Source organism: Bombus bifarius, unplaced genomic scaffold, assembly GCF_011952205.1.
Source record: "Bombus bifarius isolate JDL3187 unplaced genomic scaffold, Bbif_JDL3187 scf7180000007987, whole genome shotgun sequence".
Taxonomy (NCBI): Eukaryota; Metazoa; Arthropoda; class Insecta; order Hymenoptera; family Apidae; genus Bombus; species Bombus bifarius.
The window spans coordinates 977,293-1,003,166 of NW_022884369.1; the positions used below are offsets into that span (position 1 = coordinate 977,293).

Below are 25,874 nucleotides of genomic sequence, written 5' to 3' on the forward strand. Positions count from 1 at the left end.
TTCGCGTCCACAGCTGCCAGCGATAATCTCGCCTACACGGTGATCAGGCGCGATGGATGATCGATGAGCCGGGCCTCGGCTAATTGAGAACGAAATTTGGCACGAAACAACCGACGAACTGCGATACCGTAGTATCTGGTACATGTTTGTCGTATGTGAGATTCCATTAAATTCCACGGGACAGTCGTAGTTACGAGCGTGTACCAGCGAGCATAACCGACGACAGATCGGCAACGTACAGGTTACACAAAGTGCACGGGGAAATAATTCGTCGGCTCGACAACTTCATGACCTCTAAGCTACTCGCGGAGTGCGTTGCCAGTACATCTATCGGTGACTTAACACCTCGCGTCAAGGAAATCCACTCTCGACCGCGCGTGTAGAAAATTTAAACGCGTCATTTCGCGCGCGCGTACTCGCGCATAGTTTTGTTATCGCCGCGAATGAATCCTCCTCGGCTTCCACGCGTAAATCAGTCCCGTTGACACGACTCGGAAGTCGATTAACACACGTGCCGCGAAAACCAAGATATTTAATCGCAGCACGTCACTTAACACCTTCCAACTTCGAAGGTGGATCGTTCGAGCCGGGCGTTTTCGAGACGAATAAAGTCGCGCCGATAAATAAAGCGGATCAGAGGTAATTGTAGCGGCATCGAGGTCGAGGGTACACGACTTTCTCGTTACCAAAGCGTCCGTGGAACGATTCAATTACAGGTCGAGCCATTTTCCACTGCGACGTTATTAATCAACGATTTCGGGCAGCTTGGACACGCTGGTCGATATCGGTCAATCTTCGGAACCTCTGGGGATCAGGGGTCTATCTCTTGTTCGGGTATATCATACCCTACAGGCGACCTAATTACGCTTCGACCGCAAGCCGACACATTTCATGTTGACACGGAATGCTCCGGTTGAGTCGAGTTATTATTCTACGAGACTACCGTACGATCTCTAATCGCGGGGATTAGTTCGATCGAATCGATCTTTGAATATGGTAATCAGTCAGCAGGATACGAGGGATAGAAACGAAACCAAAAAAACGAGCATCAGGCTCGAGCAAAGAATCTACTCCAATGATAAAATAAAAAGTAAGTTTCGAAAGAAGAGCGTGGCAGCGGATAAAAAAGACACAGAGACAGAAAGCGTGGAGAGGTATCGACGTTGCCGGGATAGAAGGACTTAATCCGGGACGCGTGTCGGCCAAACATTTGTTCATGGGGGCAAAGGAACAAGCCGGCGCTAAGAAATCGCCTCGTTGACACTTCACGGGCGATAGGTGACGTTAAGAAGAGAAATCACGCGGATCACGGAGCAGAGCCAGCGGAGCACAGACCCAGATAGACTATATCGACAAGGTACCCTACCGCGTCGTCGACACGAGGAGCACTGTAAATGGTAAAGGCACAAACATCAAGAGCCCGGAGAGGCAGCCGTACCTGACGTACGTGTGTACAGACCGGGTGTGCACAGATAGGCCGAAAGTGGTCATGGGAAAGGTATCGGTGCGTTAAGGCCAAGACTGGATTCCGCGGGGCGAGGCCGACTCGTTGGCGGGTAGGAGTGTACAAGGTCTTCGATACCTCGTAAATTACCACTCGAGGCCCCCTCTGCTATCCAGCTCTCGGCTCAACTAATGTTAAGCTGCCTACGTTTTCGTCCTGTCGGGGAAACACCACGGCGCGTCTCTCCTCTGCTGGTTGGCTGGTCCCTCTTCTGGGTCCAACTCTTAACCGAAAACACTGGACGACGCATTTCGACACCCATTCTATTTTACACTTTTTTCGACGGAGCTTGTTTCGGCAAATGAGCCCGGGATCGCCACGGTTCCCGTCCCGTTTATTTCCAACGGTCTCGGTAACATCTTCGACTTCGAAATCGATCGGAGATCGAAAGCGAAAGCTCATTAAGCCGCGCGCCATTCCGATTCTCCCCTATATTCCCTTGGTATTCCTTTGGTTCGTAAATTTCTCCAAAGAACCGACCGGAACATTATTATGGGAAATACGAAACGCGCTCGAAGACCTGGTCGCAGGTCGTCGTAACGAACGCCGATCCTTAACTCCATCTCTCTGATTTCGATCTCTGAGACCGAGGGAATAACTCCAGCCTAGATACTCCGGATTCTTCCCCCGCCCGTAAATATCCTAGGTAAGTTGACGTTAAAACGACGAGCTGCAGAAACGCGTTCGGAACTTTTACCCGCGGAATCGCTACGTATTCCACTTCGGTATTTATCGATCGACGATTTATCTTCCGACAGAAGGCTTTGATCGGTCAATGCGCTTTAAAAGTCACCCGATGAGGACTTGTTAAACTTTCTCAATTAATACCGCAGAGGCGTGCATTTTCGTGCTGACGTAGCTGCTTCTAAGTCTGGCAAACACATACGGAGAAAAGTGGAAAAGGGACGCGAAGAAGGAGAAAGTTCTTTCACAAAAGCAACGACGAATATCGATGGAGGCGTTTCATGAATGAACGAATGGAACCGTGTTCCTGTAACTCTCCCATAAGACTGTCAAACGTTACGAGAAGCAAAAGATCGGCGAGGTGCGCGTGAAGTCGACTTTACGACAATATAATTTTGGTAGCGACACGCGGATGGTGTGGAATGCGACGATCGGAGTCAACGAACGGTATAGAAGACTTCGATACGTCGTAAATGGCCCATCCCTGGCTCCTTCACGAGCCCGTATCCACCTTTCCATCTCGTACACGCTACATGTACCTATATACACGCATAATATCGAGCTGCCTACGTTTTCGTCCTACCAATCGAAAGACTGACAACGTACGATCGAAAATACCAACGACGAGACCAGTCCACGCTCGCAAACAAAGCTCGATAACTCTTTATTATACGACCGATCGCAGAGGAACAGAGAATCGTCGCGATGCTGATGACCACCATGACGGCTGTACACTGTACATTTCTGAATTTTACTATCAAATCGTTTCCCCGACAAAATCGCATTCACACGAAAATATTGTACCGGGAGGAATGCATTCTGGTTGTGTTCTCATAAAAAAGACACAGAATCTCCACGCATCATCGCGAGTCAGTGGTACCTTGGTATTTCTCGCTAGCACAGGACAGCAGTAGATCTGTGTAATAATAGATTTGCATAATTCGTCGAGTTTAATGAGACGTGACATCGATCTAAAAGTTAACGGAGGAATAGGAACTATGGTCGACGATATTCAAAGCGAAAAAAGTATCTCAAAGAATATTTCGGCCTAAACGCTTTTCGCGGTCAGTGGCTATTAACCCTACAGCCGGGATTCGTTTGGAAAGAAACCAAGAAGGAACCGATGGTGCGTAAACCGAAGTTGGAGGACCGCGAGGAGTTCGAGGCTCGGTGGAGAAACGATTACATCGAGGATCCGCCGTTCGGCCCCAACTTTCGACCAAGGATTCACCAGAGAACCTATTGTGGTGCTTAATTTAGCGTTAAATTGTTTACATCTCATTAATCGCCGGGAAGAACCTGAGGGGCCGTCATGATAACCGATGCACGTCAGTCATGGACTGTGGGCATCGCTTTAATTTCGAATTGACCACCATAGCCGCGTACCGTGGCCCCGTAAGAACGGGGGCGCACAGCATCCTCCTCGCGCGTCTCTTGTTTCAGCCTGTGTTCAAGGAGCGCATTCACTTCGCTCGCTCGAGTTCGCTCTCTCGCACGATGCACTCGACTGCGTGGTCGCTCGAACGACAGCGGAGCAATATTGGAATTCGAGCCTGACTCGACCGGTTCGTTCGCTCACTGTCAGTCGAGTGTGCTTCGCGGTAGCGACACGCGCGACCACGTTACTACGCTGGGTTACGGTCCACTGATACGCAACATCCACCAACGTCCACCTCGGGTATCTATTAAAGCTGCGTTTACCGTTCGTTTACTAGGGACGATATTTCGTGCGAGATCCACGACTGACCATTCACGCCGCTGATTCTCCTAGTTGAAACGATAGAAGCTTCCGGGTGTGAATCGTGTAGTAGGAATTACAAGTAACGTCATTAAGGTTCTCGAAAGGCTCTGAGATCACGTTCGCGTCGAGGCTGTCTTTTCGATTGTCATGAGTCCGATACGCGATATGAGTGCAACAGAGAATGGTAACGCAAAGGCACGTCACGAAGTTACGCCCAGAAGCTTTTAACAGTTTTTATTGCAATGCCTCGGTACAATCATTTGAACCGCACTGGAATGCCAATTATTTCCGGAGAGGCTCAGTTGTTTAATGTAAATACTTGAGATAATGATTAAGGAAATAGTAAGGTAGACCGTTAACTTAGACTTCAGAGTTAGGAACAGAGAGAACACTCGAACAGTGTAAAATACGAAACCGCTTGATTATCTATAGTCATATTTCTCGCTGTTTTCGTTTTTGTTAACGCATTAGTAGGCTCTAGCACAGCGAACACGCTATGATCATAGTATAATTTCACATAATGAGAACTCTGGTAACCGATCGGTTAAGGGATATAGCGTACTATCTACACGGAATCTCATGCTATCGACTTTCAATAAGGTTGATAAAGTCAACTGTACGGACACCGAGTACGAGAGACTATCCGATGCCTGTAAAGGAGATGCAGCCCGCGAATAATTCACCCGTTATCTATACCATCTACTGGCTGGTTAAGCAATTTCTCGAGAACGTCGATATAATGCCGTATACGCGTTACGCCGTGCGGGGTTACCCGACGAATCACGCACGCTCCATGAAATTAGAATGTTTTCGCGTGTTTAACGTATCGCAATGTACAACTATAATAATTACGCTCAATTTAGCTGGCGATTTAAGTAAACTCTAATCGCTCGCCCAGTGAAAGTCAGCAACAGATAATTTAATAAAGCAAAACGCTAGTTTATGTAACATTGTTAAAAGACTTACCTGTTAGATGACTGCCGGTGAATTCGAAGTCGTCGTCTTGGTCCCAGTGTTTCAGGCTCAGATTCGATAGCGACGTTGCGTTGGCGAACTCTAAATTCGCAAAGTGCCAATCCAATATCTGACGGTCCTTCGAAGAAAGGTATACGTCACTGTGAACAGGAAACAAAAATTTCGCATACCAAGAAGTATTTAATTTGCAAAATATTGTGTAACAAATAACGAAGGAAACTTACCTAGGGGGAGAGGCTTCTAATTCTTGTAACTTCGCTTCAATTTCTTTCTGTTGTTCAGAAAGTTGATCCCACTCCTGATATAGCAAATCAAGTATATAATTCCTGTGCAGGACTGTATAAATAAAGATATTAAAAACCAAATAAAAAAGACCATACCTTGCATGCGTTATGAAGATCACGCAATTTAGAACGTAATACAAATTCTTGTGTTATATCACGTGTTTGTAATTTACTCTCAGTCATTTCTTTATACTGTTTATTCAATTCGACCAAACGATCCATGATAGCTATCATCTATAATAGCAGAACTCTTAGTATTTCCTAAAAATTCAAAGCATAAATAATTCGAATACTTACCCTATGTTGATTGGTGATAAGTCGACCTTGAAGCGACAGTACGGAACGCAAATGAGCAACTTGACGCTGTTTGACACCTTGCTCTTGCAGACGTATCACCCACTCCAATGCCTGACCCAAGGAAACCGGTCGTGTATTACCACTTTGCCCTGATCCAGCACTACCCACGTAATTAAAATCTAATTGGTGTGAAAGATACGACGTAGCTTCCAGTAACCGGTTAAACTCTCTCTCTACCATTTCGTCTTTATCTTTCGGAACCTATCCGCGGAAAAAATATTAAAACTTCATAAATGATTGTTTTAAACATTTAATTATTACAACATTTAAATGTACTATATTTATATTAACCGTTTGACCATCGCTTTCGTACAAAGGACACTTTTGTCGTATTTTGTGAAGTTCCATATTGATTTGTTTACTAAGTGTTGTCACTGGATTTCCACCTAGCCCTGTAACTACCATAGCACCGAGATCGGCGATGTATGAAGATTTACGAAATGTTGCAATTCGACCACCAACACGATCCTATAAAATCAGAAACTTATGTGAAAAACATATGTCTTACACATTTCTTAAGTACAAAATAAAATTTTAAATAACAATTACCCGTGCTTCGAGTACAATTACTTCTAAGCCAAATTGTTGCATTTGTTGAGCAGCAGCTAAACCAGCAATACCTGCTCCAATTACGATTACTTTACCTAATTTCTTCGTAGGTAATGGCTAAAATAAGAAGACAATAATTTGTTATAAATAGTATTCAAGTAGAAAATGTATTATAAAAACATATATCACCTTAAGCCGTTTAAATACTCCAAAGTTAATAAAACCATGTCTTTCTAAAAATGCGTGAATTCGACGCGCCAATACAGTATCGCTATTATAAGGTGGTTCTATCGCTGGCAGAGCATTTTCAACTATCAATTGTTGCTTTGGATTCTCAAGCCATAGTTGCAACTGAAATAAAAACATTTATACATGAAACTTCCGCAATTTTCTTTTTAACTTAAGTTTCTTACGAGTCTATTTCTAATGTGAAGGAAAACTTTTTGGGTCTGCGGTGGTCCACCGGAAACATCTGGGAAACAAGCAGCTTCTGTGGAGGTTAGTTTATCAAACGGAAGACGACTTTGAAATGCTGCCCCCTCCAAACCATTAAGTAATTCCTTTACTACAATTAAATATAGAAATTAAAATTTAATCAATTACAGAAAAAATATATTTCATTAACAGATAGATTTACCATGAGGATCTTCATGATCGCTATCTTGATCATCTTCATCTTTTACTTCAATTTTTGGAGCAGAAGAGGTAGATACAGATTGTGATATACTTGTATCAGTATCTTTTTTTATTTCAGGCACAGCTTTTTTTTCTGGAGTAACAAGACCAGGTTTAGATTTTTCCGATGTATCTGAAGCATTTTCATCTTCCATTTGGTTATACTTCTCTTCCATTTCTCTGTACTCCACCTATATATAAATATGAATCTGATAAAATCACAAATAAAAGAAGCAATATTCAATGGTAAATCAATTCATAACCAAAACTTTATTAAGAATACAGAGATCTACTTTAACATATAGGTTAAAAGTTTCTACAGACGTTGATGAATTAAAAGTTGCATAAAAAACATTTATTTTAATTTACACACAATATACTCGCTTTTAATTAGAGAAAGATAAATTTACGATTATTGACAAAGTAAGATAAGTAACAAATAATGAGTCTAACCAAAACATAACCTAGTCTGGTTATTTACAGCACAGTGTTATTCAAGGTACACGCGTACGAATTATCTTCCACACAAGAATTTCTATCGTCTAGTACTATTTCATGAAGAAATATGGGAAAACCAACACTTGATTCATATTATAGTCAAACTTTGTAACAATCAGTGTACTAAATAACACATCATATAATAACCCTTATAAGAATATATTTAGTAATGGATAATATTAAATGTGGGATAGAAGATTAACAATACAAACCTTCGCTCTTTTCCTTCGACTCATATCGTTGCTATTTAGTAGCTTTTCTGCCAAACGTAATCACTGTCGTACGTAATCACACAGGTTTGTTTTGACTCTTCAAACCGGCGGCACATACAATTATAAGATCCAGAGACTACGAGTAACGTAGAATAGTATAACCCACTGAAATGCAATTTGTCGCTGACATCTGTATTAAACAATGTATACTGTATAGTGATTGGTACAAATTCTTTTAATAGCTGGGAATCATATATATGATTTGGAATTCTTTTCATTTGTTTATGATTCAATATTCCCCATAGTGATACTGTTTCTTTGTGCTCGAGAAACTACTGTGGTATTTCGAATAAAATTTTGTATTACCCACTGGGAAATTTGTTTTCGCCCTCTATCGGAATATCCTGATTTTATTACTTAAATGTTTGCACTTTACATAAATTCTTAACTTGTATTGTAAATAGTAATGCGCACTAACTTTCAAAATATTATCTGATTAGATGCCATAGTTCTTTGGTCTATTATAGGATTATGAGTATATACACGATCTTCTATGCGCAATTTGGTTCTTACATTGTGGTTAAGTAACTTGTGCTTTCGGTACCTTAAGATTTGAGTAATATTATAATTATTTAATGATATTACTGTTAAAACAATAGAAGAACAATGACAGTCTATGTAAGACTATAACAAATTTACTTCATTTTGCCATTAATAGGATTATTATCATATACTTTTTATTTCAGATATTAAGCAAATTAACATCTTTAATTCAAAATACAAGAAATCAAAGTAGGCCTTTCTTTTACTGGCTTACTGTTGTATTTAATAGGTATTACAATAAAGCATTATTGTTTGATTCATTGAACAAAATATATAAGAAACATTTTTTTAAAGAGTTGATGCTGATCGTATAAAGGAAATTGGTCCGGATCGTGCTTGTGCAGAATGGCTTTTAAAAAATGGGGCATCTGTCAGATGGAAAGATTTTTCTGAACCATTAACTGATTATAATGCTTTACCATCTAGTGGAAACTATTACATTGAATCTATTGAAGCAAATGATGCTGGAATATGTGATGTAGGATTTCCATATCTTGGTTAGTATTGTAGTTAATTTAATCACATGAAATAGTTTCTATATGATGACAATTATTCATTGGGTTACCACATTAGGAGGATGCAAACACATAAAAAATATAAAATTGGAAAGCTGCAGATACGTTGATAATAGAGCTATACCCTATCTATCGCTTATTCAAGATTCTTTAACTAATTTAGAAATTATAAAATGTAAAAGCATTGATGATGATGGACTACGTGAATTAAAAGTATTGAAGTATGTAATATATATAAAAATGAATAAGATATATCTAACAAAATGTAATGTTGCTTATATTTTGGTATTTCAGAAATCTAAAACAATTGAAAATTAAAGGATTATCAAGTATCACGGATAATACTGTTCAGAAAGAACTTACCAAAGCTTTGCCCAATTGCAAAATAGACTTTGAATAAATGACTTATGTTTGATTATTAGTTAAATTATTTTTGATAAATGTGTTAAGAATTGTGTGTAAATATAATAGTATAACATAATGAGTGAAATATAAATATAAATAAAATAAATATAAATGAATATAAATGAATATAAATACTGGTTCCTTTAAACAGAGATGAAACATAATCTATTGCAATTCATCATAAGAATTCGCTATTAGGAGTAACTATCTTTATAAGCTATATAAGCTATAATTATTGCTATGCTTTGAATAACAAGAAATATTTTAAGAAAATTATTACGTTAAGATGTAACCGAAGTGGTATTGCTGCTTTTCACTTCTTTTTGCGCGTTTATAACGAAATATTCAAATGAAAATTGTAAAATTTAGAACGCATAAATCGAATCAAATCTACCGGAAGTATTCACTCTATCGGAAGTACCGAAAATTGAACAACTTACAGGCACGGCTTAATTTCCCGCCAAAATGTGATACCGCCATAATGGTCATGCTGCATTTTCAAGCATCAAAGACATTCGAAGTTTGAAATAATTTGAAAAGTGTTATTCTTTGAAACATAATAGATTTAACCGTAGAAAGCGTTCTTTGCAATCGTATTTCTATAAATTATCATCATGTCACAGGAAATGAACATTTTACGCTGTTACTCGTGTAAAACATATCAAGTAACTGTCAAATGCGCAGTAATTTATTGTCAATTGGTATTATAACGTTCGATTTCTAATAATTTATGAATTATAGGTTCACATAGTCAAGAAAGCAAAGAAATGGCAATGCAAAATATGTAATTTTAAACAGACATTCAAACAGGTTAGTTAATTTCATTTATAACAGAAAAATTTTAATTTCGATGTTCATCATAATATATCACAAAATAAATGTCATACGTGCAAGATAGCAGATAATTGCAATTTTTAGGCTTATTTTAAAGGCTCAGGTAGGGATTGTCGTGTTATGGTTCAAAAATTAAATCTTATGAAAACACATGAGATTCAGGAGAACATATCCTTTAGTGGATGTAACAGTACGAATGATGACTATATGAATTATCATTATGAGAAACCAAAGCCAAATATAAAAGTTGAAAGCAAGTGGGCAAAATATCTAGATACACCAGAAGAGACTAGATCTAATACTTTTGAAGCTGCAGGTAGTCAGAGTAGTAATTATAAGAAATCTGATGATATAGAACATCTTCATAATAATATGATGTACGAGTGCTCACAAAATGAGCACACAGATATAGGTAGTGATCTTTCTTATGAAAATGATTCTAAACAAGATTTTATCTATGATAATGAAGAAGAATATGATAATTTTATACCAGAAGAAATAGATAATGCACCATGTAACAATGATAATAGCAAAAGTACTAATTTGTATAGGAAAAATACCACTGAAATTGAAAGTGCAAAAAACATTTTTGATGACAATGAAGATTTCGATCTTACTATTGATTTTTAAGTTCTGCATATCTATTAATTAAGAATTATGTTTGAAGTCAGAAATGTTTTCTTCATGCATATTATTTTTCTATTGAAGTTCCTGTTAATTTATGTAAAAGACATTAGAAGATACAAAGAAATATGTTTATATTTTTTCAATTTCTTTTTATCTTTTTTTCTTTCTTTATTATCGAAAAATTTGTTCATTTTTTTACTTAAGTGAATGGAGTATCAATCGCAATTCGGACAGTATTTATTTATTTATTTCACATGATTTAAATACATTGCTTTAACTTCAAAATCTTGAAGATATTCTCAGGGCACTAACTGAGAATCTAGTACATAACACAGACATATACTTGTAAAAAAATAAAATGCTAATGGAAACAAGCATCTAGCTATTGTATAGTGACGTATAGATATGTAATATTTCAACTACAACAATAGAAATTGTAAAAGGACAAATATTGTCTAAGACTCTTATAATTGTTCAAGCAAACGTTTTAAGTAAGCACAGTTTACTTTTTGCTTGTATACCTATAGCAGCATATGCATCCATTAGCATTCAATTTTTTTTTCTTTTTTTTTATAACAGAGATTGTTAGATGTAGCAATCACAAAAGTTTTCATACTGTTTCTAGAAAGACAGGAAATTACGCAGAATAAATGATGTTAAAAGTTGCTTTTTTAATTGATTTCATTGAAACTCGTACAGTCTTAGCATTGTGGCTTAAATTACCTTCCTTTTTCCTGTCTCTACTCAAACATCCTAGTAACGATTGGCTAGAACGATTGTTAGACACAAAAGTGACAATTTATTCTGCAACATGATTGCTTGAAGGCAATAGGAAAGAATTAAACGAATGGCAGTTTTGATAGAATAAACGTTTCATAAACGTACTGGTGTATAGAAATTTTCGTAAGGAAAGGTAAAAGGCTTTTGGCAGGACGATTTTTATATTGTGTTTTGTTCTTTCGTTGTGCGTTTCAGTTCGTAGTCACGTAGAATTCGAGTTTGAAGTAGCTCTTTAACGCGATAGACGAACCCTCATATCCTTCTCTCCTCTTAGACACTCTATTGTCTATAAAGCTACTGATATCGGTTATTCACCTCGTAAAGAAGTATCGTGTTGCTAGTTCTGGATAATCGAAGATTTTTTTAAATTTCTCTAAATCTCGTTAGGCAAATATAGTTTTATTCGAGATAATTCGCTTCTTGTATAAAGAGACTTAAAGGGACGTAGTAGTAAATAAATTATTATAAAAAATATCGGCTATTAAGTAAAAAAAGGATTGTTTAGATCGTTTTCGATTGTTAAATACGCGTGATTATAGTACACGCGATACGCGTCCGATCAGTCGCAATAATTTTGCCATAAGAAGTATAATGTTAAAAATATACACGGTGCACTCGTATCGAGCAACGCGAGTCTAATTAATAGAATCCGAACATTCTCAATTAAATATCACGTATCCTTTCTCAATTAAATATCACTAAATAAATTACGTTATTAAATGCATCGCGAAATTAATATACATCTAAGGCAATGCTGTCACGCATCCTTCGACGACTTGTCCAAAGAGAAATAAACGAACCATGATTATCAGTACTGATGTCTGTGTCGACGATAATTCACCGCGTCTTGATGATGCCTCCAACTACTTTGCCAGCTTCTGCTTCGTCTGTTCCAAACGCTCCTTAATAAAAAGTAATAATTCAGTATATCATACATAATATAAAGTCAAGTTTTCGATAAAAAAAACATTTACGTTTGCAACTTTTTTCGTCTCTTATTCGGCGGGCTACTGAGTTCGCTTTCTCGAATAATTTGTAACGTTGATGGTATGAACATATCTTCTATAAAAAGAAATAGCAACAAATTAATAGATAAATTTCTAAAATTTCTATTTTATATATTATCAATCAAACATACCAAAGGAATTTGCGTATTTTCTCTTTGAAATGAATCTCTGATGTTGCTGCAGTTGTGGCAACGCTTCCCTCGCGCTTCCAACCGTACAATCCCTTGTTCCTTTGCAGCCCTTCAAATGTTCCAATTGATCGTGAAGATAGGAACGTTCTGAAGATGTTAAAGATGAAAGCCTGTTCCACTGTTCGAATGGATCTAAACGAAAAAGAAACAAAAGCTAATAATTGAAACCAATTTTCCTTAGAAAACTGAGTTTACACGTACAAATGCTGTACTCACCGATCCTCAGGTTATAATAAGTGACCAAGCCAGTAGTAAACTCGCAATAAAGGAAGTTGTGTGTCGCGTTAATGGTACGAATGCACGAATACGTATTATTATTAGCATTCATACAAAAACAGAATGGTCCCGCGCTCCATAACGGAGCTGTGCGCCAATGGTCGTTATCGTGTTCGAAGCAGTTCATCTTTTCCGTTAAACATTCCTTCTCGAGTTTGGCCTTCTTTCTCAATTTCCTTTCCTTCTTCTTCAAACGTTCTTCCTTCAACCTTCTTCTTTCCTCTCGAGCAATTTCTTTCTCATCTTTTTTCGAGTAAGAATCAGGCTCGCAGTAGCACTTATGACGAGCTTCTAAAGGACTGTTCAACATCGGTGGTAGTCGACGATTACTATTTGCTATATCTATTATATCTAGTATAAAAAGAATAAGTTCAATCAAATCTGTGTTCAAATACTTTCGTGAGTCACTGTATGCACAATTACTAACCTTGCCTGTTCCTTCTATCAGGAGATTCCAAAATAGTAACATCGATTCTAGAGGGTCCAAGATTGGTCGTTCTATTCTTCTGCACCTTTGGAAACCTTCTAGTCGAAGACGCCGTAACTGGCGTGGTCATGGGCGTCGTAGTCACAGTCGTAGACGGGAACGTTCTCGAACGAGCTTCGGTACTTGTCCTGGAAAACACCGGAGTCGTTCTTTGTGGCTCTGTCGATTCACCGAGAGTAGACCCTGTCTCTGATCCTGTTGATAGCACCGTTTGGGCGTTTGTTCCTATCGTAGTTTCTTTGGTAAAGTCATTCGTGGTTCCTATACTGCTAGAAGTCTCTTTTCGAATCGTGGTTTCTTTCATCGTCGTGGTAGGAACGGTTGCATACTTGGTTTGATGATACTTCTGATGCCTCTGATTCGGTATCGTGCTTTGCGTAGTTACAGTCGTCTCCATTGTTTCACTAACATTCACTATTGGAGTCTCATCATGCACGCTGTTTGTGAATAGAGTATTATTCTTTCGATGATGGTGAAACTTCCTGCGCCTTTGTGGTTTATCATCCTCCACTTCCGTCCTATTACCGACCACTTCCTTCATCTTTTGACGACGAGGCGCCTTTTTTTGTTTGGAAGTCGTTGATAACGTGGTGGACGTTGGTTCAGTCGTGGTGGTCGTATCGATATCGGTACTTTCTGTGACTGTAACGTTAAATCTAGACTTCTCTGTAGTATCTGTAAATGCAGTTCTGTCCTCCGCCACTTGGTTATGCTTCACGATGGGACGAGTGGTTGATGCAGTAGGATTAAGCGTAGTAGTGTGATCGTGTTTCTTGTGATGGCGATTCACGTGGTTCTTCGAAGGGTGATGGTGCGATTTGTGTGCTTCGTCTGTGTTCTTTGACCCATCCTCTGGGTCTCGCATAACTTGAGGTCGCTTGGTCATCAAGTGACGACGAATATCCTGGAATGAATACCACGTCATGCATACTTTGTGCGAAATAAAACACGTATCTTCGATGCTCACCTTTAAAGTTTCCAACTGCAACCTCATTTCTCTGATCTGTTGTTCAATTTCTCGCCTCGAAATTCGCCATTCGTTGGGATCTTGGTACACGGTTTCTGAGCAGTTCACGCCTCCTTGTGGAAGAACCGAACATTTCGGTGGAAACGTTCTTTTTGATTCTGATTGCCGTGCTTGGGTCGCCTAAATATGAGAATGAAGATGATACGTTCGTCCATAAATTTGTTATATTACAAGTATATACCTTTAAATCATCAAGTTCTTCTTCGATACTCTCCATGATCTTCGTCACATGTTCAACAGTGTCTTTCTTCGCGACACTCCTCCGTATCCTCCTGTGCCTCTTTACCACGTCTTCGATGTTCAGCCGTCCTTTGACTACTTTATCCAAACTAGGATCGAAGTCATTGATCGAGTATTCAGATTCATTTAAATTATCGAACTCGAGAGACTCGTCTTTCGACGTTCGGTTATCAAACCTGTCCCTAGGAGCACATTCATTACGATGAAACGTTCGTGTCTTATCCAACGAATCATCAACGACTTTCTAAACTTTCGTACCTGAAGATCAAGTTTACGTATTCCCTCTTAACATCGTTCGCGAGGCTGTTCAGTTCCTGGAAGAAGTCCTCGTCGTCCTCCTCGTCGATGGCTCGTCGGTCCCGGTCACCATCATTATAGTCATCATCGTTCCCGTCGATATCTCGGCTAACATCTTCGCTGTCCATATCTGACACGTCTCGTTTGCCTGAGAAAAATCGTGAACGATGATCTCCTTCCTTACTAAGAATTATTAATCTCTGCATCCTATCCCCTTATTGATCTTTTAATCAACTAAAATGATTTTTTATGGCACGGGACAAAAAACCAATTGATTTTTATTTTTATTGGAAAAGCATAAGAATGTCGGAAATACTTTTTAATTTCTCAATACTTAAACACGCATCTGCTCTACTAACATTAAGAAATTTTTAGAAAATTATGTGCATCAATTTCTTTCCTGAGTGATTCGCAAATCCCATATCGTCGTAAATGTGATATTTCATGATATTAAAACACTCAACATTATTAAAATATTTTTAATCTCGAAAACGTTACTAAATAAATTGAATGAAATGGCTAGGTCTCGTGAGGTACCTCGTCTAGCAAAATATCTGGCCACGTCCGTATACACATCTGTGGGTCTTCTGTCTCTGCCAAAGCCATATCGATGCCCATCGATGTAATCATTCGACTCCAATCTGGTATAAACGACTCCATTTGGCGTGAAACAGGCGCATTTCTTCGACATCCTTGGCGAAGGGGCGGCATATTTGCACTTGTGTCTCCTCCATCGGTGACCTTCCCTCTCGCAGCGCCACTTTTGACCTGGAATACAATTCGTCTGGACTTCCGGTCGCGAGCACTCGATGGCCAACCGTTCGTGCTTCGACGAGAAGGATGAGTGAACAGGATGAACCCTATTATCCAGGTGTGGATCAGAGTCTGAAAGGCGGAGATCATCATTTTACGGTTATTCGCCGCTATTTTCTTGCAATCGTGTTCCTTGAGAATATTCACTTCTCGGGGTCCGTCCTTCGTAGTTACAACTGGAAATCCCATTCCATAGCGAAGGAAAGCGACGAGAGGAGATTTTATGAAAGAACCGGGTGCGCGGACCAATAAAATGGGATTAAACTTTGATCATTGCGTAAATCCCGACTAGCGAAACTTCGACAAGACTTACGTCCGACCTCAGAGGGATTCGAGCCCCTTTTCAACGTGATTATCCAAACCGGTTGAATAAGAATTCGTTCGACTTAACCGCGAGTTTCAATTACGTCGAATTCCTGGACGTAGCCGAAGAAGAAGTTTCTTCGATGTTTTTTCCGTGTCGCAAGATACAGCGACTGTCGAAACTAATTAAAACTTTACGCTTCTAAGAAAATCTGAATCCGATACAAGCTTAAAGAATATCGATCTTAATCGCTTAAGTAATTGCTTCTGTCGATGACTTAATTAGGCCGATCAAAAAGCGCGCAGAATACAAATAAGCAAGATAACAGTTTTTCTTCGACTTTGCGGATCTTCTATCTTTGTTCGAATTTTTCGATTTGATCTAACCGAAACGACTACGCTTTGCTTAATTCCGTCGTCGGCTCTGTGTAAATCTCCGGCTTCGAGTAATTTATTCATTGAAAGATCGGATCATAATGCGAGATTGCAGCTCTCCAAAGCGGAGAGCAATTTTATTGCCGCGAAAAGGTCAGCGTGAAGTGTTACGCCTTCCTGCAGGGGAAACCGCGTCCCAAATAGGGAAAGGCTACATAAAGAGCAGGAATTACGATTTGATAATCCGCAATAAAACGAGGCAAATATCTTACTCGATTCGTCGATGATCGAGTCCTCGAAATCGTCATCCTCGGAAATGTCTTGATCACTGCCTGTATCATTCTCCAAGAATCGATGCTCCGACTCGTGTTCGGCGTCTGGATCGGCAACGTTGTCTTCTTCCTCTTCCGGCGTGGCGTTCGCGTGCTGTTTCGCCAACGTTTGGTTCTGCCTCCTGGCTTCCCGTGCTTTCGATTCTGCGATCGATTCCGGAGTTTCACGACGTCCGGAAGATTCGATCAGAAACGTATCCGGCCACTTAAACTTCGATCTTCTTCCATGTTTACTGCAACATGCGATTCTTCTTGAAAAATCAAGTTTTTACGATCCGAAGATCTCGATTCTCTTGCTTGGCAATTTTGTCTCATTTTATCTTTCTTCGTCTTATTCAACCCACGAGTAGGTAATTGTCTTTCAACATGGAATTTAGTTCACGATATATATGTGTATGGCGAAAAAATTGGTGATGTACTCACTTCTGAAAGAGTTTCTTAAAAGAACGACCGTCCATCTGCGGGGGCGTCTCGACGCCGGCTATGTCCAAGAACGTCGGCGCCAAATCGATGTTCAAAACTATGTCGTCTACTCTGCAACGTCATATAGATGCTTTATAGTAATCCAATATTGCAGCTCAACCCTTGGGGTAAATACCGGTTCGGTAAAGTCGCTGCGAATATTCTGATATTTCGTCCTTCGAATCCCATTCCTTTCATCTCGTTTTATCGCGTTATAGATCTTTGATTTTTCGGTATTGTTCAATTTCGAACGTTTGTAGGGCTTAGGGAAACATCTAGCAAAGTTTATAATAGCAGTTCACCTTCTTACTCCTACTATTGTATTTTAAATCTTAAATTTTTAATCTAAATGTATTTCCATTCCAACAAGATTATTCAGAAATTGTCGTAGATTACTAGATACCAGCGGAGGTCAGTCGTAATGATGCATGAGCAGGCAGTTGATAAAAACTGCAACAATAGCCCCGAGAAGCGCGATCTATCAGTCATAATATTTGCTCTATCGAGCTAAACAATTTCACCCCTGACATTTGAGTATCGCAAGGACGAAGCCAATATCAACCCTATGGCGGCGTAATAAAGTGACGAAGAATTTCGAACAAAGAATATAAACAATAATTATTTACACTTGTGGCATTAAATACAAAGATATGTACGTGTTTTTAACTTTTGTAGCCAACGTTTGCAGTTAAGATGACAAATTATAATAATTATATTTGACGATTTGCCCGAGTTTCTCGCGTGTTGCAACGTGAAAGGATTGAACGTTTTCATCGCTTCGCGCAAACTTTCATTCGAAAGAAAACAATATTCTTTTCCGCAACACATCGCGTTTTTCAAACGAACCGTGGTATTGCTCCGCCTCGTGGCAGAAACCAGGCGCCGTTTATTAAATCTAGAAGGGATTGCACGCGGAAGCAAACTTGCCCCACGCCGCGCCGTGGTATTAACCTAACGACGATGTTTATAACAGACACGGTTCTGCTTCAATTTATACGCGAATGGCCGAGGGTTCGCGTTCACACGGTAGTCTGGCAACTCGAAAACAGTGAGCTGTCTCGTCTGTTAGCTGACTGTCTTTTACTCCCTGTGCCGAGTTTGCCCCGATAATTTATCGTTTCCGAAGTTGCTGCGCGCAGCCGTAATTCCAGAAGACGATCAGACAACGATCACTTATACGCGTACTAATACGCTCTATTTATCGCGAGCGTAATCTCGTCATGACGCGTGGATTTAAGGGCACGAACGCGATCGTACGTTCGACGCGTAAATGCACCGTTTTGCCAGGAATATAACAACACGAATGCAACATACGGCAATGGCCAGGCACGTCGACCGAAATTATCGCGTGTGCTTTTGTGCTTTAGCCCATTCGCACATCAATTTACCATCCTGACGGTAACTACCGATTCACCACGTGCAACATTGTTGCAAGACAATGACCGATTATGGAAGAGAGATACCCAGTAGCGCAAGATAGAATGGAATGGCGAAAGTAAAGTTCAGAATGCCTAAACGATTGTACGGCCGGTTACAACTGTAAATCTTTCTCTACTGGCGAATCAATTTATCCAAATACAGCCACTAGTCTTCATCTAACTTGCGTGATTTACAACTTCACGCCTCCTCTTCGCGCGCTCAACCGACTCATGATGACTCGTTTATTTGTCCTACTTATAACTACCTACGAAGATACACTTCCCGGCACGACGAGTCCGAGAAGTGGACACGCAGCTCGGCCTACGTGGAATCAAAATAATCGTACAACGTGCGATGCTTACATGGTGCCAGGTTCGATTCCAGGTCCTCTGATTAAGAACGGTACCCTGACGTCGAACTCGAACGGGAAGCTCTTTCCTTTGATCAGGCCAAACTGTCCCAAATGGTAACCGTGGTCGGACGTGTAGATGATGTACGTGTTGTCCAGCTCCCCCAGGTCTTTCAGTTCTTGGTAAATCTGTTAACAAGCGGACGCACAAAAATAAACGAGCGTTCCGGCGAAACGAGTGGTTCTCCTGACGCGACCGTGGCAAGAGCTTCAATTAATACGTGTCTGCAGAAACGTTTCTAAACGAATGAATCACCGTACCCTGTCCACCGCATCATCCACGCTCTGCAACGTTTGTAGCCTTTTGGTCATCAAAAGATCCGTAAACTGTTTGTGAATCGGCTGCATTTTCTGCGTCACCTGCAGGATCCATTGCTTGTCAGGATTCGGCGCGTAATCGTAAGCCGGCGTGCTGAAACGAAAAAGATCATATTGGGTATAGTGAAACAGGACTCGTCAAAGGACTTTCGCCGCTTAAGCTACTCGTTTGGCTTCGATCAGAGCTCTCGACGAATACCCTGGTTAGCCGATTAAGTGGCTCGAGGCTTCTGTAACTAGGATTCGAGCACGTTAGCATGCAGAATCCGAACTGGCCAGGGGAAATTGAATTAATCTCGAGTATCGAACGAGAGTTCGATGCAACGAGTAGGTGAAACGCGATGGATCCTCGAGACGCCGTATCCTCTCCTCCTTTCTCTTCCTCTTTCCATCTAGCTCTCCACCAATTACGCGAGACACAAAATTATGGGTAATTGGCCCTTCACCTTCCTCCACGTCCTTCAGAAATGCTCGGCTCGAACGTGCTGGATCTCTTTGTCTTACCCGATGGACCATCGTACGAGACGCAAGAACAGGTTTACAGGCCAGTTGTTCGGAATTTCATAGAGAGCTATGATAGCTCAGAAGGGTAGCAAGAGTATTCGACGCGTTGTAACTTTTCTATCTAGCTGCACGTACTTATTATAGATTGTTAAACGCCCATTCTCGAGATATTAAAAGGCAGAACGTTTAATCGAATTCCACGACTACTCTCCCTAGTTCCAAATTAATTCCCGTGAAATGAAATTGAGACCTTGTCCGGGGAAGAGAGACGGCGATGCGTGTCGACGGTGCATGAAAACGAGCGTTTCGCGTGCGCAATAGCTGTCCGCTACCTATGACGCGGATCCCGTGGAATCTCGTTTCGCTTCAAGCGAGACCGTGCTGGATTTTCGCGAAAAACGAGCGAGAGGAACACCACCTAACGCGATAGCAATGCAACCTCTGTTCTCGTTCAATCAACGTTCCAACGAGAATCCAACGACTGCAGCGATAAATCCGAATAGAAACGCCCCCTTTTCAACGAAATCTAAGAAAATGAACGGCAAACCGGAGGAGATTTCTCCAAACAACGAATCTACGATTTCTGAAGGGAAAGAGTGTACTCGAAGCTCGAAGCGAGGTAGATGAATCTAAGACTGGCTGGAGTTTGAAGAAAGAAGAACGTGGTTTGCGTTAATTTCCTCGGATTGCCTTTTCGTTTGCACAAACGTTGCTGCGGTGCAGAGAAGTAAAAGGAAGGCCGAGTCTTTATGCAAATTTAAAATAAAGCTCGCAATCTGACGGTGGCTCCCGAACGAAGAATATCGTCGTCCGTCCTGGTACAGAACATTCCCCTCCCTTCCAATCCCCTCTACAGTCTACCGTCCATGTATATTTCGTCTGGGCTCCTTAATTGCAGCCTATTCTGCGTGCACCGGCTCGCCACGGCCACTTAACTTCCCCGCGAGACACTCGACGATTATATTTGCACCCAGACACGTGCCCCCGCACCACCTTCCCGCTCTCGTCTCGCTCGCGCACACGGTATCCCTGAAATCCGCGCGCGTGTTTTGTCTCTATGCGTGCATCCCTCACGCGCGCACCACTTGAAAAGCGAACCGTCGCTGCACGCGCTGGAACGCTAATCGACTGCCTTCCCTGGGTAATTATAGAGCGTCTAACCGAGGACAATCGATTTCTTCGCGCGATCTCGGCACCGCGCGGTTCCTTCTCGCGTGCTTTTACTCCCTTTGCGATCCAGTCGGTTAGCCGATTTGGTGGTGCTGCAACTGGTGTCGCGTGGAACGGTTGTTAAATTCTTGAATTTTTGAAATTTCCAATCTTTGAATTTCTAAAATCTTGAATTCCCGAGATCTGGAACTTTCGAATTCTCGAGATTTCGAATTTTCAAGTTTGCGATTTCTTGAATTTTTGAATTACATTCTCCAGCGCCTTTGATGGAACAATTTAAATATACATTCGTTTCGTGCTTGCGCCGACCTGGTTCTCCATGCACTTGATCAACGCTTCGTTAGGTTCGAAGTTGCAACGTCCACGCTTGAGAAAGCTGGGTTTCTTTGAAGAGGAGCGAATAATGGGGAAAGTTGATATCGTACAGACGCCAAATAGTATCCGATGTTTCGCGGATCATCACTTTCACTGTCTGAACCGTTGAATAGGCGCAACGTCTCGTTGTTTGCATATGCCACAATGGAGTTTAAGTCGCGCCGTTCCGTTACTAAACGTGCTCGATTCATTGCGCGTTTCACTTCCAGAATCAATATCGATACTTCTTTTCATCGTTCTTCCAGACACATAACTCTTCAGGAATACTAAGTAGACTTTTTATTCATCTTTTATTGTTCGGCATTCCAATCACGGAATTATAAACGTTCAATATTTCAGATATTACCAAGGCTTGTGCTAACAATTTACGAGGGCTTAAATGTATACCGCTTTAATACTTCGTAAAGTATTTCTTCTCTTATAATGGACGATATCGAGGGGCAAGGTTACAAAGACATTCGCGTTCAAAGTGGACGTTGGCAAGGATATCGGGCGTATCGAAGGTAATCGATATTTGAGGCACTCGAAATGGCTGTCAAGCAACTTGGAGTGTCGTAAGGAGTAGCAAAAGGAGGCCACGTACACGGAAGAAAAATAAGTGTTCGTTGGTAATAGTCTCCATTGAAGAGCTCGCTTTCTCTTTTATTCTTTTCGACCGGTGACTGGTGGAAAGAACTCTGGACGAGTAACGAAGCACGCGCCCGATCACAAGGGATCGATTGTCGAGACGTTGCGAATGCACACGTCTCGAATTGACTCGTACAAATAACCGAGCTGTGCTCGTTCGACCAGCAAACGTTTCGATCGACATATTTCACGTTGGTGCACTATTAACGATCTAAGACGCCATCGAATCGAACCTATCTATCTCTGTCCATTCAATTCTTCGGTTTTCTTGTTTATTTCTCGAGCAAAGAAACTCGACGCAGTCAAGCAACCTCTTCTTTCGTGTCTCTCCGCTTGCGATCAAGCCGATACGCGTACGCTGTGTCGCCACATATTTACCCACGCCTCGTTGATCAATTCCAACGCCATTGGGTCTCGTGGTCGCGCGATCTACGCAAATCTGAAAGTCGGTGGAAATCGTGACCGCGATGCGCCAACAGTCGATCGATCGTGACCGCGATTTTTCAGAGAAAAAGGATGACGACTAAATGGAGAAAAAATGTACAGTAGTTCTATACTAACGATTTGTCTTGTTAATTGATCATCGCTGTTTCCACCAGTTACCGACTTGTGGATTGAATTGTTGAACTCCTTTCCAAATGAAACTTCAACTGCACATATCCAAGTTCGTATATTTAATTATCATGATTGATAATTGACTAAATGACAAAATCTAATGATATTAGTTCTTCGAATTCAAACATTTCATATACATCAACCTAATAATTATACGAAATAAATTTTCCAGATTTGTATGTCTCCCCAGATAAATCTTTAACCCATGACTAGTTAATATCGCACTACCCTAATCAGAAAAATGTACGTTGCGAAACGAATTCGAATCCGATTTTACGGCGATTAATTTCTCCTCCCTAAAAACAGGCGGAGATCTGTATTCCCTAACGGTAATGGTGGCATAAATTCCTTCCGCTAATTACTCGGACGATAAATTTCGATTATCTGATCAGTGGTGATATTAACAGGGCTGGGCGCGTTTCGCTGGAATTAAAACGGACCCTGCGGCGAACCACGTCGCTGCCCCGCGACACGGCCGCACTTAATACAAGCTAAATCTCTGATAAACTCCGTTCCCGCGCCCACGGATTAGTTACGGTGAAAGGGTGCTGTCAAAATATAAACGTGTCTCGTAAACGCGCGATAACGCTGCTTTACCCGTGTCCGCGCGTCTACCACTGTCCCTAAAATGGCACGGGGCCATTAACACGAATGCTGCGACCAGATTACAGTAGATCGGTCGTATTAATTGACGGTGAACGTCATGGAGCACGTGGAAACGAAGACGAAACCACCAGTTGATCTGTTCGCGTGTCCCCTTCGAATCGATGAAGCTCGTCGCTGTATTCAAGATCGTAGAAATTGTCGAATGTAGGATTACTTGAGCCCTAGCTTCAACATCTTAAAATTGAATCTCCAACTTTGCATAGAACAATTAAATTTGTATATTAAGACATATCATTAACCTGTAATGTAGCAACGAAAGAACGAGAAAATATCGTATTTAGATCAAAGTAAATTGGTTAACTTAACCGAAATATCCAGTCCTTTTTTTTGGTCCTCGATTGGTCTCCGATCGGTCATCGACGTGACTCAGTCGAGTGTCAGACTAGTTAAGCCTCTTTCTACTGAAATCTCGAAATTAACGTGTCTTTCCTTTTCATAGAACGTTTCAACGTCGACTAAGGTGCTTTGCTCTTGTTAGCTCTGGATTTAGATTACATTAGTTAGGCTAGGCCCCTCGAAAAGTGCACACGTCACGCGGCGTGTTTCGTTTATCTTGACCTCGTTGGCACGAGGAGAACTTTGGAAGATTGATTCGCTCCGAATGTATAGATGTTCTGATTAAAGCAGTTCTCTCCCTTCGGTCATTGACGTTGTCTTTGTTAATGGACTAAGTTGTTCTTATAGTATTTATTCAAAGTAAGCGTTTAAGTACGACGATAAAAACACTCGATATGTTTTTTTAGTTTCTAAATCTCAATGGCACTCTAGTAGCGTTCATTAAGTTTCAATTTCTCGACTCTCTTCCTTAATTTAATCAAATCCTCGAGAGATCCTGCTAAGATTTCCTTTCGATTCTGTTTGATGGTGTGCGATAAGAGACGCTCGTTTTCTCGTCAAGTAAATTACGTTTCACCTTTTTCCCTAGTTTCCGATGAAAAGTCGCACTGCTCTCGATTTCAATCGAGTCTCGATCGATACGGTCTCCTGGTGTCGCAGTAAGACGACCGCTTATCAGATATTGCATAAAACAGATAAGAATGCCGTGGAGTTCGTAAAAGTAAATTGCGGCCGATCAGTTCGCGAAACGCACCACGACTCTCCCATTCCACCTGCCACGATCGAGTCACGAGTCGTTCGTATCAGCTCCGCGATCAGTATTGTTAACGCGTCGCTACTCTTAAGAAAAATTCCGATTATTCGACGTAAGAAAAAGTAATTGAAGACGTAAATAAGCCAGTACAACATGTAGATCAGATGTAGTACAGATGCAGAAACAAATCGAGAACGTTGTAAATAATAATAAATCTACATGTTATAGAAAACATATCAGTTACTACATGCGATAGTGAGAGAGAAACTGATTTGTATATTTTACCAACAACTATTCAAATCCCATAAAATACGCTGCTGTAAAAAACTTATACAAGTTATGAGTCATTTTGAATATCTTAGATATTCTCTTAATTCGTAACGATTAAAAAGAGATTCAATAAAAAAGATTACAATCACGTTGTATTAATATTCGGAGTATAATAGCTAATGGGCAGAAAGAAGCGTCGATCTACCATGTGCCATAAAATCGAAGTAAAAAATGGCAAGATTAAATGATACAATTTGATCCATGAATCATCGCTTTGGATCGCTCGAGGCATAGAAAAGAAAGAAATTCGATCGGGATATTACCGGAGTCGTAAAGCCGATTTCGTGCTGCTTGTCGCTCGAATCGTTCTCGATCGAGCGGCGGGGGTAAAAAAGGGGGAAAAAATATTAATTCGTCGAGTGAAACGACTCGGCCAACGGCTGCTTAAGGGCAAGGCAGCGAGTTAAAAGCGTCGTGAAAGCACGTAATTGCGCGTGCTACAGCACACGCATTAATTTCACTCCCTCTCACTCTCACGTTCTCACTCGATTGGCTTTTGAACGACGCGACAAGAGAATGGCGTGATGTACGAGAGCGGAATTAAAATCCCGGTTATGGAATTAAACGACCAGCTTCGCCCCCGTAACTTCTCTAAACGGCTACGATGCAGGCCACTATGGATCGCGTTTAATTATAGTTTACAGCGTTACGTTTCGATTCGCCGATTCTCCAAGGTATAGAAAAGAAAATAACCAGCTAAATATCCCATTCCAATTTCCTGTGGAATGAAACAAGCGTATTGGTCGAACAGTACCATTGCAGGAATAGAATTCTCCCGTGGTACGCGACTTTATGAGGCTTCATTTCAATTCGTGGCAATTGTTCGTGTGAACGGGTACGTACGTTTACACACGTTTCAACGAACCAACCAGCAGTATTCGAACGTTTGTTCTTTTTGGCTCTTCAATTGCTCGAACACCGTACAACCAGACGACGATCCGCTCGTTTCGAGTCGAAACTGTGCGTAGTTCTAGCCTGAAGTAGTATTGGCTGTTGTGGGCCGGCACGCATTCAGCCTGAAAATCCGGCAGTGAATCGCACCTTGTCGTTGCTCCTTTTCCCTAGAGGGCGCCCAAGGAAACGAGGTATCCAGGTACACGAAATGATCGTATCGCGCTAAGTAAATCGCTGCGTGTAAGAAGACAAAAAAATGGATAGGGAACGCAACGACTACCACGCTTTTCCAGTATTTTCTTCGTAATAGCGTCAATCTAATCCCCGAAAGAATTCTATCTTCGAGACAAAGTTGCAGACGGGGGGCGATCCATGGAAAAGAAAAGATCGACAAATGGAAACGG

At 40.9% G+C, this 25,874-nt stretch overlaps 4 protein-coding genes across 6 annotated transcripts in view; 2 read left to right on the forward strand and 2 right to left on the reverse strand.

Annotated features, from left to right (window-relative positions):
• LOC117205179 (lysine-specific histone demethylase 1A) overlaps positions 1–7,673 on the reverse strand; it is a 108,660-nt gene extending 100,987 nt beyond the window's left edge. The window contains exons 1-10 of the mRNA XM_033443335.1: positions 7,480–7,673; positions 6,732–6,960; positions 6,508–6,659; positions 6,284–6,445; positions 6,095–6,211; positions 5,837–6,013; positions 5,486–5,746; positions 5,285–5,422; positions 5,129–5,202; positions 4,896–5,044 (exon numbers count right to left, since the gene is read on the reverse strand). Of these exons, the coding sequence (XP_033299226.1) occupies positions 4,896–5,044; positions 5,129–5,202; positions 5,285–5,422; positions 5,486–5,746; positions 5,837–6,013; positions 6,095–6,211; positions 6,284–6,445; positions 6,508–6,659; positions 6,732–6,960; positions 7,480–7,503 (1,483 nt within the window). The 5' untranslated portion in view covers positions 7,504–7,673. The remainder of the gene's footprint in view (positions 1–4,895; positions 5,045–5,128; positions 5,203–5,284; positions 5,423–5,485; positions 5,747–5,836; positions 6,014–6,094; positions 6,212–6,283; positions 6,446–6,507; positions 6,660–6,731; positions 6,961–7,479) is intronic.
• Positions 7,674–7,756: 83 nt separating this feature from the next.
• On the forward strand, positions 7,757–9,024 carry LOC117205184 (ATP synthase subunit s, mitochondrial). The gene is made up of 5 exons (XM_033443340.1): positions 7,757–8,157; positions 8,226–8,311; positions 8,377–8,579; positions 8,656–8,818; positions 8,892–9,024. Exons 1-5 carry the CDS (start codon positions 8,146–8,148, stop codon positions 8,995–8,997), a joined length of 570 nt encoding a protein of 189 aa, XP_033299231.1. The 5' UTR covers positions 7,757–8,145; the 3' UTR covers positions 8,998–9,024.
• A 115-nt stretch (positions 9,025–9,139) lies between these two features.
• Positions 9,140–11,128, forward strand: LOC117205183. The gene is made up of 3 exons (XM_033443338.1): positions 9,140–9,667; positions 9,744–9,812; positions 9,921–11,128. Exons 1-3 carry the CDS (start codon positions 9,617–9,619, stop codon positions 10,464–10,466), a joined length of 666 nt encoding a protein of 221 aa, XP_033299229.1. The 5' UTR covers positions 9,140–9,616; the 3' UTR covers positions 10,467–11,128.
• Positions 10,693–25,874, reverse strand: part of LOC117205176 (extracellular sulfatase SULF-1 homolog) — a 78,105-nt gene continuing 62,923 nt past the window's right edge. The window contains exons 5-17 of one of the 3 annotated variants that reach the window (XM_033443330.1): positions 19,143–19,293; positions 18,835–19,010; positions 17,015–17,125; positions 16,532–16,824; positions 15,306–15,653; positions 14,730–14,916; positions 14,413–14,647; positions 14,172–14,351; positions 13,145–14,108; positions 12,658–13,068; positions 12,382–12,573; positions 12,218–12,305; positions 10,693–12,145 (exon numbers count right to left, since the gene is read on the reverse strand). In XM_033443330.1, coding sequence (XP_033299221.1) covers positions 12,052–12,145; positions 12,218–12,305; positions 12,382–12,573; positions 12,658–13,068; positions 13,145–14,108; positions 14,172–14,351; positions 14,413–14,647; positions 14,730–14,916; positions 15,306–15,653; positions 16,532–16,824; positions 17,015–17,125; positions 18,835–19,010; positions 19,143–19,293 — 3,430 coding nt within the window. In that variant the 3' untranslated portion in view covers positions 10,693–12,051. Of the gene's footprint in view, positions 12,146–12,217; positions 12,306–12,381; positions 12,574–12,657; positions 13,069–13,144; positions 14,109–14,171; positions 14,352–14,412; positions 14,654–14,729; positions 14,917–15,305; positions 15,654–16,531; positions 16,825–17,014; positions 17,126–18,834; positions 19,011–19,142; positions 19,294–25,874 lie in introns of all 3 variants that reach the window. The other 2 variants (XM_033443331.1, XM_033443329.1) reach the window with 2 other exon arrangements.